General features: G+C 44.9%; 1 protein-coding gene and 1 long non-coding RNA gene across 3 annotated transcripts in view; one reads left to right on the plus strand and one right to left on the minus strand.

Moving 5' to 3' along the window:
* LOC109448324 (uncharacterized) lies at positions 1–8,896 on the minus strand. Of its 2 annotated transcripts, XR_012491380.2 has the most exons (4): positions 8,811–8,896; positions 7,186–7,302; positions 6,702–6,863; positions 1–6,533 (listed from the first exon to the last, which is right to left on the minus strand). It is a non-coding gene; the product is annotated as an uncharacterized LOC109448324 (long non-coding RNA). The 2 variants fall into 2 exon arrangements; XR_002137498.3 differs by having other exon boundaries at positions 1–6,863.
* GSS (glutathione synthetase) overlaps positions 8,888–16,242 on the plus strand; it is a 22,017-nt gene continuing 14,662 nt past the window's right edge. Inside the window, exons 1-2 of the mRNA XM_019733498.3 lie at positions 8,888–9,022; positions 11,782–11,916. Of these exons, the coding sequence (XP_019589057.3) occupies positions 11,788–11,916 (129 nt within the window). The 5' untranslated portion in view covers positions 8,888–9,022; positions 11,782–11,787. The remainder of the gene's footprint in view (positions 9,023–11,781; positions 11,917–16,242) is intronic.

Raw genomic sequence — 16,242 nt, forward strand, 5'->3', positions numbered from 1 at the left:
TTTATTGGGGAACAGTGTGTACTTCAGGACTTTTTTCCAAGTCAAGTTGTTGTCCTTTCAATCTTAGTTGTGGAGGGTTCTGTTCAGCTTCAAGTTGTCCTTTCAGTCTTAGTTGTGGAGGGCGCAGCTCAGCTCCAGGTCCAGTTGCCGTTTTCTAGTTGCAGGGGGCACAGCCCACCATCCCTTGTGGGAGTCGAACCGGCAACCTTGTGGTTGAGAGGACTCACTCCAACCAACTGAGCCATCTGGGAGCTCAGCGGCAGCTCAGCTCAAGGTGCTGTGTTCAATTTTAGTTGCAGGGGGCGCTGCCCACCATCCCTTGTGGGAGTTGAGGAATTGAACTGGCAACCTTGTGGTTGAGAGCCCACTGGCCCATGTGGGAATCGAACCGGCAGCCTTCGGAGTTAGGAGCACGGAGCTCTAACTGCCTGAGCCACCGGGCCGGCCCCTTCTCTTGGAGTTTTAATTTCCATCATAAAATGGGCATAACCTGATTTCATCGGGTTGTTATGTGGAGTCACTGTATATATATGGTTGTGTGTGCGTGTGTGCGTGGGTGTGCGTGGGTGTGTGAGGTTCTATACAAATTATCACCTGTGTAGTCCGTGAATCTACCACCAGTCAAGATACTGACAGTTCCAACAACATCCCATCCGTAACCTCTGGCAACCTCCAATCTGCCCTCCATTTCTAAATTGTCAATTCAAAAAATGTTATTTGAATGACATCATACAATATATAATCTGAGATTGGCTTTTCTCACTCAGCATCATCCAAGTTGTCTGTATCAATAGTTTGTTCCTTTTTCTCGTGAGTAGTAGTCCATATTATGGATGTGCCCCCGCTTGTTTAACCCCTTACCTGGTGAAGGACATTTGGACAGCCCTCGTTTTGAGATGCTGTCTTATCACCTGTGTCCTCAGGGGCTAAGGCCACCCACTCCCTCCAAATTCTTGTTCCATCTGTCTAGATGCCAAAACTCTCCCCACCCATCCCATCCTCTTTCCCAGACCAACCCCCAATCCTTAGGGAGAAACAAGAAGAAAGTTTCTCTGGAGTCCCTGGACCTTATTTCAACTTGTAGACTATAGACCCATCTGCTGACTCCGGCTCAGAGGCCCTGCCAACTCCCCAGCCTCATCTCTACCCTTTCTTTCACTCCACTCTAGATACACCAGCCTTCTGAGAATTTATAAACCACACCAAACTCCTTCCTGCCTCGGGGATTTTGCCCCTGCTCTGCCCTCCACCTGAAATATTCCTTCCCCAAACTAGGGCATGGCTGCCTCCTTCTTGTCCTTCGAGTCTCAGCTCAAATGTCACCTCCTCAAAGAAGCCTCCCTTGACTACACTAGCTAAATTAGGTCCCTCCTATAAATGTTACGTCTTCCTCCTTAGTATCACATATCCCAATTTTTAAATTTTTAAAATTTTTTCACATTTATTGGTAGGGCTTCTTATTTATCATCTGTCCCTCTCTACCCCCCAGGAACAGATGGATCCCGCCCCCACCCCAGATGCTAGCACAGGACTTGGCACAGAAGAGGTGCCCATGAGTGCCTGCCGAATGGGCCATGTCCACTGGGGTGGGGGCATCTGCTTCTCAAGAACCATCTTTTGCAGGGGCCTCTCACTCTGCTCCCTGCCTCCCCCTCCATGCCAGGCCCAGTGGGTCCTATGACTCGTGTTTCTCACCCACCCAAGCCTGGACGAGCCTCTCCTTTCTTTGCTTTCCTGGGTTTAGCTGAGCCAGGCTAACAACACAGCGCAGTGCTTAAGAGTTCTGGAGTCAGACTGCCTGAGTGCAATCCCTCTGTTACTCTGGTCCTCATCGGTAAAGCATGAGTAATAACAGCAGCTACTCCATAGGGAAGTGAATGAGATAATACTTACAAAAAAAGAAAAAGCATCATGCCTCGCACATAAATGTTCAACACCTGATCATTACTATTCTTCTTCTTACTAGCATTATTATCACCCCCAAATTCAGTAGAAGAAAGATGGGAAACACATACCACCATGAGAAGGTCTCTCCAAAGAGGGTTATCCCTAAGACTGTGGGACCCTGTTCTTATCCTTCACAATTCCCTCTGGCTTTTCTCTCTCCAGCCCCCTCCCTTCTTGCTGAAAGTATAGGGAGATAAAAGGGCAGGACTCTAGCCTCTTCCTGGAGAAAGGTTCCCATCACTGTTTAGGCCCAGAGCCCTGCCATCCTCTAGCCATAGGCAGAGCAAAGGGGTATCTCCTCATCAAAGAGCTGCATCCATTCTGTTTTCATGTATCCACTCCTTCAACCATGCAAATATTTACTGAAAAATAAACTTTGTTATTAAACTTGGAAATACAATGAGGTATGATTTTATACCCATGCATCTGGCAAAACCCAAAAAGCCTGACAATCCTGAGTCTTGGTGAGGACACAGAACAAGAGCAATTCTAATAATACATTGCTGGCAGAAGTGCAAATTTGTAAAACCACTTAGGAGAGAAATTTTGTATTTTTCTAGTAAATCTGAATATGCTCATTTAGACACACTGCACAATTAGACTGTTTACCATTTGTAATAGCAACGTACCCAAAGGACCTTCACAGGCGAAAAGGTAAATGAAATGTGGTATTTTCATGCAATGAAACCTACAGCACAGTGAAAACGAATGAACTAGTTACCTATGTCAACATAGATGACTCTCCTCCATAGGCTGAATGAAAAAAAAGCAAGCTGCACAAGAATATATACATTACTATTTAAAGTCCAAAAGACAGGAAAAATAGTATCATGTATTGTTTAAAAGCACACACCTAGTAAAAGGACTAAAAATGCATAGGACCTACCTTACACCATATACAAAAATTAACTACATATGAAACAAAGACCTAAATGTAAGAGCGAAAACTATAAATCTCTTAGGAGACATAGGAGTAAATCTTCATGATCCTGGATTAGGCAATAGTTTCTTACATATAACACTTGAAGCACAAGCAACCAAAGGAAAAAATAAATTGGAGTTCATGAAAATTTAAACCATTTGTGCTTCAAAGGGCACTATCAAAAAACCCAGGAAGACAGCCCCAGCATGGGAGAAACCATTTGTACATCATATATCTGATAAGAGCCTGGTATCCAGAATATATAAAGAGTTCTTACAACTCAACAATAAAAAGACAGATAATCCAATTTTAAAATGGACAAAAGATTTGAATAGACATTTCTCCAAAGGAGATTTACAATGGCTGATAAGCACATGAAAACACGCTCAACATCATTAGTTATTAGGGAAATGCAAATTGAAACCACAATGAGATACCACCACTAAGATGGTCATAATCAGACATAGTCGGACAGACAGACAATAACAAGTATTGGTGAGGATGTAAAAATTGGAACTCTCACACATTGCTGGTGGGAATATAAAATGGTGCAGCCACTTTGGAATACAGTCTGGCAGTTCCTCAAAATAAACACAGAGCTACCATACGACCTAGCAAATCCACTCCTAGGTATATACCCAAGAGAACTGAAAGCATACATCCACACAAAAATTTGTACATGAATGTTCACAACAGCATTATTTATAATAGCAAAAAGTGAAAAAAACCCAAAGTCTATCAACTTATGGATGGATGAACAAATGTGGTATGACCACACAATGGAATACTATTCAGGCGTGAAAAGGAATGAAACAGTGATATATGCTACAACACGGCTGAACCTTGAAAACATTATGGTAACAGAAGCCAGACACGAAAGGCCACATATAGAGTAAATGTCCAGAACAGGGAAATCCATGGAGACAGGAAGCAGATTAGTGATTGCCAGGGGCTGGAGAAAGGGAGGAATCGGGGAGTGACTGCTAATGGGTACAAGATTTCTTCTGGCGTGATGAAAATGTTCTGGAATTACATAGTGGTGATGGTTGCACAATCTTCTGAATATACCGAAAACCACTGAATTGTACACTTAAAAAGGCTGAATTTTATGGTACATGAATTATATCTCAATAAAAAGATGTATAGGAATAACACACAATTCCAAATTCAGGAGAGTATTTATTTCTGTGGGGATGCAGTAGTGGAGGAACTTCAGCTTAATTAACAAAGTTTTATTTCGCAAACTGAGTGGTGGGTATATGGGTGTTGGTTATACTAATGTTAGAGGTGGCTCATTAGCTCAGTTGGTTAGAGTGTGGTGCTAATTAACACAAAGGTTGCTGGTTTGATCCCTGCATGGGCCACTGTGAGCTGCATCCTCCTTCAAAAAAAACACCGAAAATGTTATACTACTGTTTATGTCTTTCTTAATGTTTTCATAATAAATAAAATTTAAAAGTATTTACTGAGTGTTGACCTGGACCAGGCCCTGGGCTACCCAGGTGGCGTAACAGTGAGTAAAATCGGGACCGATCCTGCCCCAAAGTAAGCGGGTAAGGATAAGTGGGAAAGTGGAGAAGAGGGGCTATCAGTCAGTCCTCGCTCCTCTTTGGGCTTCTGCTTCCTTGTGGGTAAAAGAGAGCTGGACTAGAAGCTTGTTGGTGGGGATTGGTCTGCACTTAGAGAGCGGACCAATAAAGATTACTTATTGTTAGAGGGGGGAAAAAAGATTCCATTTCAAAAGTAAGATTCAGAGAGGTGAGAATCCTTGCCCATAGTTACACTGCTAGTAAGTGGAGTAAGGATTTGAACCCAGGTCTGAGACATCAAAGGCTCAACAAGAAAGTCTCTGAGCACCCTGGGCCCCTCGAGTAGTCCTTGGCTGTAAGAGTTCATGCGCGGTGAGAGCACAGGCCCTGGACTCAGTTCTGCTGCCATCAATCAGCAAAAGCAGGCCTAAGGCGAAGCCCAACAGTCTCTGTTTCTTCTCAGTAGCAGGGACAGTAACTTCTCCCTCCCAGGATTACTGTGGGGGTGTACATGAGATAACACATCTAAAGTGTCCGGGACAGGCTTGGCATACAGTAAATCCTCAACACATGGGAGAGTCCTCACTTTGATTCCACAGGCATTTCCGGAGCAGTACTGCTGGGCCAGGCCTGCGCCAGGGGCTGGAAGACAGAGGAATTCCACTCGGAATGGCCAAGCAGTGCCCGCCCCCCCAGCTAAGTGGGGAGACAGCCTCATAAACAACAATACCCAGCAGGGTGATGTCATTGCTAAAAAGACACAGCAGCCACATGCACACTGCAGATCTCCTGCAATGCAGACCCTGGGATGGCAGAGACGTTCCAATCAAGAGGTCCAGGCTTGAAGAGAAGCTCTCACAGGGGAAAGGCAATGTGCAAATTAAGGGATTGGCCTCCATTCACACTGCTGTGCAGCCCTCCTTGTCTTTTTTCACCTAATTCAGACTCAAATGTTCCCACAAACCCCAAGAACAGAGACTGCAATGGATTCAAAAGTCAGCTTTGGGAAGCCTGAGCTCACGGCATGTCTGGCATGTCCCAAGGTGTGTGAGTGGAGGCACAGTGGCTAACAGGGAGAGGCTGCGTGATCTTGAAAAGTCAGGACACTTGTTCTAGCCTCCAAGTCCTCAGCTGTAAAACGGAGGTGATAACAGTTGTGAAAAGTGAGATACCTGTAAAGCCATTAGCCAAGTACCTGGCACTTAGTGAGCGGACCAATAAAGATTACTTATTGTTAGTGGGGGAAAGATTCCATTTCAAAAGTAAGATTCAGAGAGGTGAGAATCCTTGCCCATAGTTATACTGCTAGTAGGTGGAGTAAGGGTTTCAACCCAGGTCTGAGACATCAAAGGCTCAATGCATCAATCTTCCCCTCCTCCAGAATCTTCAGCAGGTTCCCTGGAGTCCACTAAACCTGCCCTTGCCATGGTGAGAGAAACTAGCAACGTCTTGAGGCCAGACAGACCTTGGCCAAATTCTCTAATCCTGATTTCCTTGATCTGGGATCCCTAAGTGGGCCCTAGGGGTATTTGAGTTCCTCTGCATGGTACACAAACAATCTGTGTCTAATAGAGATTCTTTGTGGGGACAGAGCCCCAGAAAGTAGTTTACAGGCTCTTGGCCTCAAGTGGAAGGGTGCTGGCTCGGGTAGTGGATGGCCGTCGGCTGTGGCTGATTGGCCGTCAGCTGTAGCCAGTTAGCCAATTGGCCGCTAATATAACTGCTGCGGCTACGGAGGAGAGTAGAGGAGCAGAGTCGAGGAGAGTGGAGGAGCAGAGTCGAGGAGAGTGGAGGAGAGTCGTCGGTGGGTTGGCGGAAAGGCGGACGGCAGGTCGCACGTCCGGTGAACCCAGCCTCCAGTGAGACCATAGTGGTATGACTCCCCTACCTATGGCTCCGTGGGTGTTCCTTTTTGGCCTCACCATATCCTGCATTCTTGTGTGGGGAGCCGGAGCAGAGAACCCGCAGGCCTCCCGGCACTACATTCTTAAACGAGTCTATGCCCACAAAAGTAACACACCACGGACTTAACCTAACTTAGCATATTTTCTTACCCACGCTATGGAGATACAGTACAGTAAATCCTCATTTAATGTCATCAATATGCTGTGCGACTTGTATCAGAAACGACGAAACTGAAACTAATGAGGAAACGAATTTTATCACAGGCTAATTCATATAAGCAGGAGTTAAGTTCCTACGATAATAAAACGATGTTGAATGAAATGAAGTTTTTCAAGGACCTGCTCTATCTGCCTTGAAAGGCTGTGAGGAGATTCAATGACATAGTTTATGAGAAGTACCTGAAACATCCTAAGGTTTCGCTTAATGTTGGTTTTCTTCCCTTCCTCGCTCCCCAGCTTATTTGCATCATTCAGCAAATATTGAGCATCTGCTAAGTGGCAGGTGCCATTCCAGGTGGTGAACGGGACAGATATTGTCCCTGTGTTCATGGAGCTCACATTCTGGAGGGAAACACCAGATACATAAAGTTAATAATTTCAGATACTAATAGGTGCTATTAAGAAAATACACAGGCTAATGTGATACAGGTTGATGGGGTGGGGATGACATCTGAAGAGGAAACATCTGAATACTAAGAAAGGAGGTCATGGCAAGATTTAGGGGAACAGCATCGGGGCAGAGGGAGCAGGAAGGGCAAAGCCTCCCCTTGGCCAAGAGCTCCTCATTCCCAATCCCATCACAAACTGGATCCCCTTGAACAAGTCACATAACTTCTGAGGCTCAGCTGCTGCATCTGTAAAATGGGAATTAAAAATACCTTACCTGCCACAGTGTGAGGGGAACTCAATCAAAAGGCTGTTAAGGTCTGGAATCCTCCCCAAATCTCACCAAGAGACACCTGATATACATCATTTGGCACCCATCTTGGAAGAAGGGAACCTGCATAGAAAACCCTGGGTCATGATTTTTGATTTTCAATTTCATGCTACACTAGAAATCGCTTTTTTTGGTCCTAGTTAAAACAATGGGCTTTTCCTGCCACCTGGGGCCTATTATAGTAACTGCTGCGTCATACTCTCCCTCAGGTACAAAAGGAGACAAAGGAAGGACATCATGGAAACACTGTTGTAATAATCAGACTATGCATCCCTTCCCTCCCCCCAAGAAGATCGGAGGGCTCAGTCTGCCTTGTACATAGAGAATGTAAATGCTTTATTTAAGACCTTAGAAGAATCCTGGCCCCTGGGCTGCGCCACTGATTTATAATCAGCGGTAGGTCTCTCTCCTAAATATCCTTTAATCTGACCCTTTGTCTCCATCTCTTCAGCCGCTGCCTCATCATCTCACAACTCTCTGGCCTTAGTAGCCCACTTCCCAACCATCTGCTACACTGTAAGCAGCATCTAACACACAAAACAGACTATGTCTCTCCCCTGCTTAAAACTCTTAGCTCCCCACTGCTCACTGGACAAATGCCAAACTCCTTCACCTGGGATCCCAGGCTCCCTCTCTAAGACAGCGCCTCACAGCCTGCTCCAACTCCCTGGGCCCGCCTCAGTATTTATACCAGACTCCTAATTATCTCTAACACAAGCCGAGCCACACAGAATTATTTGCCTTTGCTCTTTCTGCTCGTGCTACTTGGCACACTGCCCCCATTCCTGCCTCCCACCTATATCCCTACTTCCTTCGCTGCCTACACGTTTTTACCCATCCTTCCAAGACCTCAAAGCCTTCCCTGAGTCCCCAGAAAAGCACTGTTTACCGGTCTACCTTCTTAATCAGATGTGAAAGCAGGGGCTGTGTCTTAGTCATGGTTCATTTCGCAGAGCCTGGACTGAAATGCAGTTTAACTAAAATTCAGCCAGGTGCTTCAGATTGAGAAGAATCCTATCACAACCCAGAAAGAAGAGTTAAAGCATTGGGAAGCGGCCACGGGGTGAGCTGAAGCTACGGATCAGGAATTTGCACTCTTAAAAAACTGCCTCCAGATCCTGATGCAAGTGATATTGGACATTTTGAGAAATACTAGGTCACCCTGAAACATTCCTAACTTTAAAATTGTTGGAAAAATGAAAATGTTTTCCTTTTGCGTCTCATGTTTTTCCTGCATCTGTCCCGGGGTTAGAGAAATCAGGAGGGCTTTTCCGGGACACGGCTGGGAGGGAATGAAGCCTGGGTTCCAACACTGGCTCAGCCCTTAACTGTTAGGGAACCCTGAGCCGGTCTCTGCCCCTCTCTGGTTTCTAGTACCACACCTACCCCTACCAGCTGTGTGTCCCCGAGGTGGTGACTGTCCCATTCTGGGTATCAGTTTTCCTATCTTACATTGGACGTCACTACCTCTAACGCTCTACGAGCTACGCAAAGCCGCAGCTCGCCGCGGACCTCGCCTGACTCCTCCCCTCCTTCCTACGGTCCTGCCTGTCTGGGTTCAGCCGACGCACCCCTAATGCCAAGGCTGCCCTCACATGGACTGCCCCTTCCCGGCCGCCGTTCAGCTCCACAAGCACAGGTCTCCTCCCCCACCTTGTTCTTTAGGCCACGCGGGGGAGGCCCGCGCAAGCGCATTGGATTACGTGGTGACCCCGCCCCCTGAACCTCGGGTAACGGCGCGAGGGGCCTGAGTACGGAACGCGGCGGGACCACGACCAACCTAGTAGGTTGGGGCGCGGCAACGGCGGCCGGCAAGGGTCATGTTTCTTCTGGAGGAAAGATGGGAGGGAGGGGACTGACTGGCTAATGTATGGAAACCTGGAGGCCAGGAGATCTTGCAGATCAAACTGAATGGCAGGAACGGGGAAACTTGTGTCCAATGAGGGGGTTGGGCTTGCGCGTGCTGCTCTCAGACTTCCCAGACCTCCTGACTTCAGACGGGGCGGTTGTCGGGAACGTGGTGCGGGCGAGACTAGAGCAGGAGTTAAAAAAAAAAAAAAAAAAGTGGGAGCGATTAGAACCAAACTTTGTCCAGGGTGGGAGCGAGCAAGCCCGTGACAGGCCTCGGCGGGAGACCGTGTTGTTGCCCCGGGCCCCACGCAGGCACTGGCCTCGCCCTGGGCAAAGAGATCCAGCCGGGTTTCCTTGTGGGGCGTTTAAGGCTTTCCGTAATCTGGCCCCAGTAGCATTCATTCACGTTCATTCATTTAACATTCATTGAATACGGTAGTATGCGCTGGAGGCAGAGAAGTGATGGAGACAGACATTGTTCTTAAGGTGCAGGGAAAAGTACTGGGCTGTAGAAGCCCTAGGTGGAAAACAACAGGTACAGCTTCTAAAGCTAAGTCATGAATGCTGGTTCCAAGTGGTGGAGAATGTTCCAAAGACAGACAGCAGCACTCGCCGAGACCTGGATCGGGGAGGCAGGCTGGTGTATCCCGATCACTGAAAATACCTCACTCTGAGTTTGTTTAGTGGCCAGGGGAGAGATGATGGTAGTTGGAGCAAGGCTCCCAACAGTAGAGATGGAGAGAAATCAAGGAATTCAAAGGACTCTATATTTAGATAGAATCCACAGGATTTGTGGAGAATGGGGTGTAGGAGAGAAGTGTATACAAGGCTTGGGTGCCTGGGTGGGGTTCATCAGGAGAGGAGCAGATTTGTGGGGGAGACAACAGATTCTACTCTGGTTCTGTGCAGACTCCCACTAAGCAGTTGGATATTCTAGTTTGAAGGTCAGGAAAGCATTGCTGTAAAGGTATAGGTCTAAGTGTTATCAGCAAAACAGAAACCAAGCCACAAGAATGGCTGAGACTATAGAATGAGAAAAACAGAGCCCAATTAGGACTTTTCATAGTGATTTTTTTTTTTTTTATGTCTGATCTTTGTGTCTTCAGTACCTAGTCAAGGGCCTGGCATTAGTCCGTGTTTGCCAACTAAACAAAAGCCCAACAGCAGCCAGAGATGTTGGAATCCCAGATTTGTGGAGAGATGGGAGCTAATGGAGGGTTCCATTGCTCTGTCATTCACAGGTTGTAGTTCCTGGCCCTGCCACTAGGCTGCTGTGTGACCTTTGACAAATTTCCCACCCTTAGAGGGGCTACAGCCAAAAAAGAAGCTCCCAAGTATAGTGCTCCAAACACTGCTAAGGAACTACACATAGATTTTTCTCATTTAATCCACACAGTGACCTTATTTATAAAGGAATTAGTGTTATTATGGCCTCAAACCCAGGTCTGACTGATCACAGAGCCTTGTTCTCTCTGTGACTGCCCTTATTTGTCTCTCATCCAACAGGGATATTGTCAGAACCCTCTTGAAATCACATGCTCATTCTTTCAAAACATTGTGCTGAGGCTGGCAGACTTTCATAATAGGTCTAGCACCAGTCCTGTCACAGGGAGAGGGGGGCTGGAGCTGACCGTGATAGAGATTACTTGTCATTCTCTAGGTCTCTTCCTGGGAACCACTGAGCTGGGCAGCCATGTTCTATGCCTAAAATCAAATGACAGTGGGGCAGAACAAAATTAGTGACTGGTGCTTCCAGAGTTTTATCAAGATCTTAAACCCCTAGGGCCTGCTGCAAAGTGAATGAGTCTCAAGGTGTGAGTTGGTTCACCTCTGTGTGTCTCTGGCCAGCCAGTTGGACTCTCTCTTATTACACTGGGCACTTGGTTTTCAGTTATTTCTAAGATACTTCTCAAAAGTATCTTCTTTTGGTTCTGTGATGATAACTATCTCTACAAGGAATGTAATCATTTCCTGCTACAAGTTTGCTTCTGGTTAGTATTAGGGAGGAGTCCACCTTATCTGCATTTCATAGTATTTCACAAAGGGCTCCTTCCCACCTCCCCACTCCCACATAATTTATTTGAGATCTGCTGACATGGGTTGTAGCTAGAAGGGAAATTAATAATCTATTGCAGTGGTTCCTATCCCAGGAAAACTTGTTATAAAGACAATTTCAGCCCCTCCCTCCCCCCGGACTTCTTGAATCAGAATCTCTATGTGGGGCCCAAGAATCTGTATTCTCTCCCAAGCTCCCCAGAATATTCAGGTTTAGAAACTGCTTGTCTACCCCACCCCCTTGTTTCACAGGTAGAGAATCTGTTGCTTGGGAGGGGAAGGAACTTGACCCAGTCATATAATGATATTTGTGCCTCTTTCTCCAATGAAAAGCATTAAGCTGGGAATTCAGAGACCTGAATCAAGTCCTACTTTTACCAGTCATTAACTTGGGGAAGTCATTTCACCTCTCTGAGCGTCTGCCTCCTTACTGTGAGAATAATGCCATCGTTGTGTTAGGGATCAAAAGAGAGAGTGGCAATGGAATTGCTTTGTCAAGCTTTCTGTTTTGTGTTCATGGAAGTTGAAAAGAGCTGCCAGCCAGTAGTCATGCCACTCCTCTGTACCACACTACCAATTTCAGTAATTGCTGGGCCCCCGGACCTCTGTCACCACGCCCTCCCCTCTCCTTCTCAGGTGGGGATGGCCAACAGCTGGGGAAGCCTCTTGCAGGATGAGCAGCAGCTGGAGGAGCTGGCACAGCAAGCCGTGGACCGGGCCCTGGCTGAGGGAGTGTTGCTGAGGACCTCACAGGAGCCCAGCTCCTCAGACGTAAGCCCAACCCCCCCCCCCCCCCCCCAGCACTAACCACACTACTCTGGGACCTACTGTTCATGATCTGGCTGGCTGCTGCCAGACTGGAGGCAACTCCTTTGGGTCAGAGACCACTTCTCTTTGTTTTATTTATTTATTTTTTCAATAACTGAAATTGATCTTTAGAAGTATGTAAAGTAAAAAAGCAGCATGCTAATCAAATTTAAGGCTGGGGTTTAAAGTGTGACTTAGACAAGTCACACTTAACCTCTCTCAGCTGCATTTTCTTCAAATATTAGAAAGGGAGACTAATGGGACCTACCTTATCAAGTAAGTAAGAGAATTAGAAGATAATTTGTGTGAAGCATGTTGCCCAGTGAACTATTATTTTTTAAGACCCCCCCCTAACCACAGTACCTTCTCTGTAATTGGTTTGTAGTGTATCCTTCCAGGTCTTTTTCTGTGTATTTATATACATGTATATGTATATAAAGAAATACATAGTTTTTAAATAACAAATTGGATGGTACATATTATTCTGTGACATGTTTTTGTTTGTTTTTCATTTAATAATCAGTCTTAGAACTCTTTTCTAACTCCCTCCATTAGGGTCAGCTTCATTCTGGTGTGTAGTATTCCAGGTATGGATGGATCACAGTTTAACTTTCTTCTCTTTTTTTTTTTTTTTTAAACTTTCTTCTATTGATGGCTATTTAGGTGATTTCCAATGTTTTATGACAACAAATAGCACTACAGGGAACACCCACATACGTACATGCCTGTTTGGGTACCTATTTGAGTGTTTCTTTATGGTTGATACATAAGAGTAGAACTGCTGAGTCCAAACCACATCTTTTAAAAAATGTCATTCTTTAAAAAAACAAAACCTTTTTATTTCGGGACTAGGTGAGATATTTTCATGCTTCAAAATTCAAAGGGTATAAAAGTTTATAGTTTAATCCTCCCTTCTACATTCCCTAGCCACCCAGTTCTCCTGCCTTGAAGGTAACCTGTGTTTTATAAAAAAATGTTTATTTTTCAGATAGCTTATTCATAATAAGAAAATATGTATATATTCCTTTCTCCCACTGTTTACACAAAGAAGCATACTAAACAAGTTCTTCTGGCTTTGCTTTTTTTTTTTTTTTTTTTTTATGACTATCCAGATTAGTAACTAAAGAGCTGCCACTGTTTTTTTTTTTTTTTACCAAGCCACATTCTCTTTTGTCTTTTTGGGCCCTGAACCTCGTTAGGGGCCAGGTGGAGACTCCAGACTCAGTAAGTGTTTGCTGAGGCCTGAGTAAATAAAAATGGCTGTCACCGAAGGTAGGCTGATACCGTGGAAGGTGTGCCTCTGGCTTTCTGAACATACTGCTTGGTTTGTGAACCTTAGATTTTGTGAACAGCTTGTCGGAATCCAGGATGCAGCATTTTCTCTTCCAAGATTTTATTTCCTCTGTTAATCATCGGCAGGTTTTGTGTAAAGGTCCAATACGGGGAATTTCTGGAAGTCAATGGGTCATGATATTTCCAGTCCAGGAAAAGAAAGGAAAAAAAAAAAAAGACAGGAAGAGATTGTGTGTGTGGGTGTGTGTGTGTGTGATTTCATTCAAAATTTTTACCAAGTGCCTGTTCTATGCTGGGCCATTCTAGGCACTCAGGACCAACTTATTTTTTAAATCATGAATTAAAAAGAAAAACACACCAATCTAGATGTTCAGCTTGTCTTGAAAGATCAGATCAGCTGGCAACTCTGGCCCACTTTCCTGCAGGGCAATAATGCCTAGAGCAGAGTTCCAACTGCCTCCTTAGATAAGACGGGAGACTGAGGTGAGTCAACCAAAGGCCATGACCTCTGGAGCTCGTGGTCTAGTTTGAGAAAGTACCACAAGACAAAAATTAAATAATGTCTGTTCTGTGAGGAAATATAAGCAACCTACTACACAATACTAACCTCATTTATTCTAAATGAGGCACTATTCTAAACACTTCAGAATCACTAACTCATTTAATCCTCACCACAGCAGAGATGAGGAAACCAGGCCCAGAGAGGTTAAGTAACTTGCTGGAGGTCATTTAAATAGTGGTGTAATTGGCAGAGTCAGAATTCAAATCCCAGGAGTTTGCCTCCTGAGGGGATGCTCTGAACTTCCATGCTTTCCTGCCGCTCCCAGGATACGGGAGAGGACACTTGGCAGAAGGAACAATTCATCAGTGGTATTTGACCAAAATCTCAAAAGACAACTGGGGGAAAGGAACAGCAGAGCAGAGGCCCCAAAGGAGGAAAAGGCAAAGAATGTTTAAAAGAATGCAGGGCATGTATGTGGAGAGAGTGGCAAAGAGGCAGGCCAAAGTCAGGCAGCCAAAAGCCTTTGGGTACTGGGGGGAAGAAGAGTGTGGACTTTATTCTATGGGTCAGGGCCACAAACCAACAATGCACAGACTGAATAGTTGGCTTCTGCAGTGTTTAGGGAGTTAATTATTTTTTTAAAAAATGCATCTGAACAGGGTACCAAATCCAAAAGGGTAATCGGTAAAGAAGAAGTTTTGTTCCACCAGCCACTGTTTCCCTCCCTAGAGGCAAGCATTGTTAACAGTTTTTTGTTGTTGTTTTACCAGAGTGTCTTTAAAAAGTCAGAACCACCATTTTCAAAAAAAATCATGAAATAAAATTTAAAAAATCTAGATGTCCAGCTTGTCTTGAAAGATCAGATCAGCTGGCAAGCTGCCCACTTTTCTGCAGGGCAACAATTGGCTAGAGCCGAGTTCCGACCGCCCCCTTAGATAAGATGGGAGTTCTTCTCACTTCTTCCCATAACTCTTGTTTCCGTGCCTCTGAAGCAGAGTGTTTACTGGCGTGCACGTGCTATCGCTTTTCTTAAAGTAGAAGAATATTACTCTGTGTCTGGGTTTCTATCAAAAGTGTAGACAACTGTGTTGCCGCCTTTAGCCTATGGGCAGAGGAGGACAGCTGTGTACTAGTGATCCCAAATGCACGTGGGCCTAACAAGTCTTGGGGACAGAGGCAGAGGAAAGTCTTAGCAAGAAAACTCTCTGGGAGCTTTTCCGGCCAAATGGGACTTGTTGGAAGAGGCAGAATTCTGAGTTTTGAAGTCAAGGAAACGCCCCTGTAGTCATCACACATGCACTCAGGGTATTAGGTTACCACTTACGTAATCTGCAGTAATTCACACTCTAACTCATAAAGGCTTCAAGCTGAAAAACCTTACTCTCAATACACTTCCTCAGTTTTGTCTTAAAATAGATGCTGAGGAGGGCAATTTGAGAATTATCTATCAAAATTTTAGATGGATTTATCCTAATTGTCTGACATTTCCACTTTTAGAAATTCACCTTCTCACTCACAAAATACCTACAATGTATATTCTGGGATATTCACTGAAGCATTGATTGTAATGGAGGAAAAAAAGGAAACCACCTAAATGTTCATAATAGAAGGCTAAATTCAATAAATTGTGGTATAGCCAAAGAATGGAATAGTATACAGCCATTAGAAAGAACGAAAGTGCTCTATTTGAATGGAAATGGAAACGTCTCTGAAGTATTCATAAAGCCAAGGACAGAACAATTTATATGTTATACGAATACGCATATGCTTTGTTTGGTGTCTATAAAAAAAGAGAAAATACGTATGTATATGTATACATTCGTCTAAAAGGATATGTGTGACACTGGTATACCGTTTGCCTCTGGGGAGAAAAACTGGGTCTTTGGGGCCAGGGTGGGAATGACACATAACTTTTCACTATGTCACCTTCTGTCTCTTTTGAATTTTGTATCATGTGTTTGTATTACCTATTCAAAATAATAATATTTTTTTTAAATAAATATATAAATGTCAAGTTCTAACAGCATAAACTTATACTACCATAATGGTAAACTGATATTAACTCAGAGGTTAAACTCAGGAATGCGCCATAATGTAATTCACCAGGTCCTCTTATCTCTTACCCAAGTTCTAGTTCATTTGTTGTTGGGAATCTCAGAATGCATTATCCCCTTCTAGAAACAGTAACCTAGATGATACTCTGCCAAAGTCTAAAGAACTCAGAATGCAGCTGAACTCTAGGCCTGGCAACTCTCTAACACTGGGGAATGGGGGTGGAGGAACCCCACCTCTGGCTTCTTCTCTGGGGGCCAGAGTTCACTTCTGCTGTAGCCTTATGAGCAAGACTCTCCCTCTCCCAGAAGTTAAGGGACTGGGGTATGAGCTCCTGGCATGGGGACGGACCTAGGCTTGAATATTAACTGGCTAAGAGGTTGTGTGTGTGTGTAAGTGTGCGTGTGTGTGTGTGTGTGTGTGTGTGTGTTGAGTAACCATCC

This window comes from Rhinolophus sinicus, chromosome 13 (genome assembly GCF_057876585.1).
Source record: "Rhinolophus sinicus isolate RSI-liver-muscle chromosome 13, RSI-T2T, whole genome shotgun sequence".
In the NCBI taxonomy this organism is placed as follows: domain Eukaryota; kingdom Metazoa; phylum Chordata; class Mammalia; order Chiroptera; family Rhinolophidae; genus Rhinolophus; species Rhinolophus sinicus.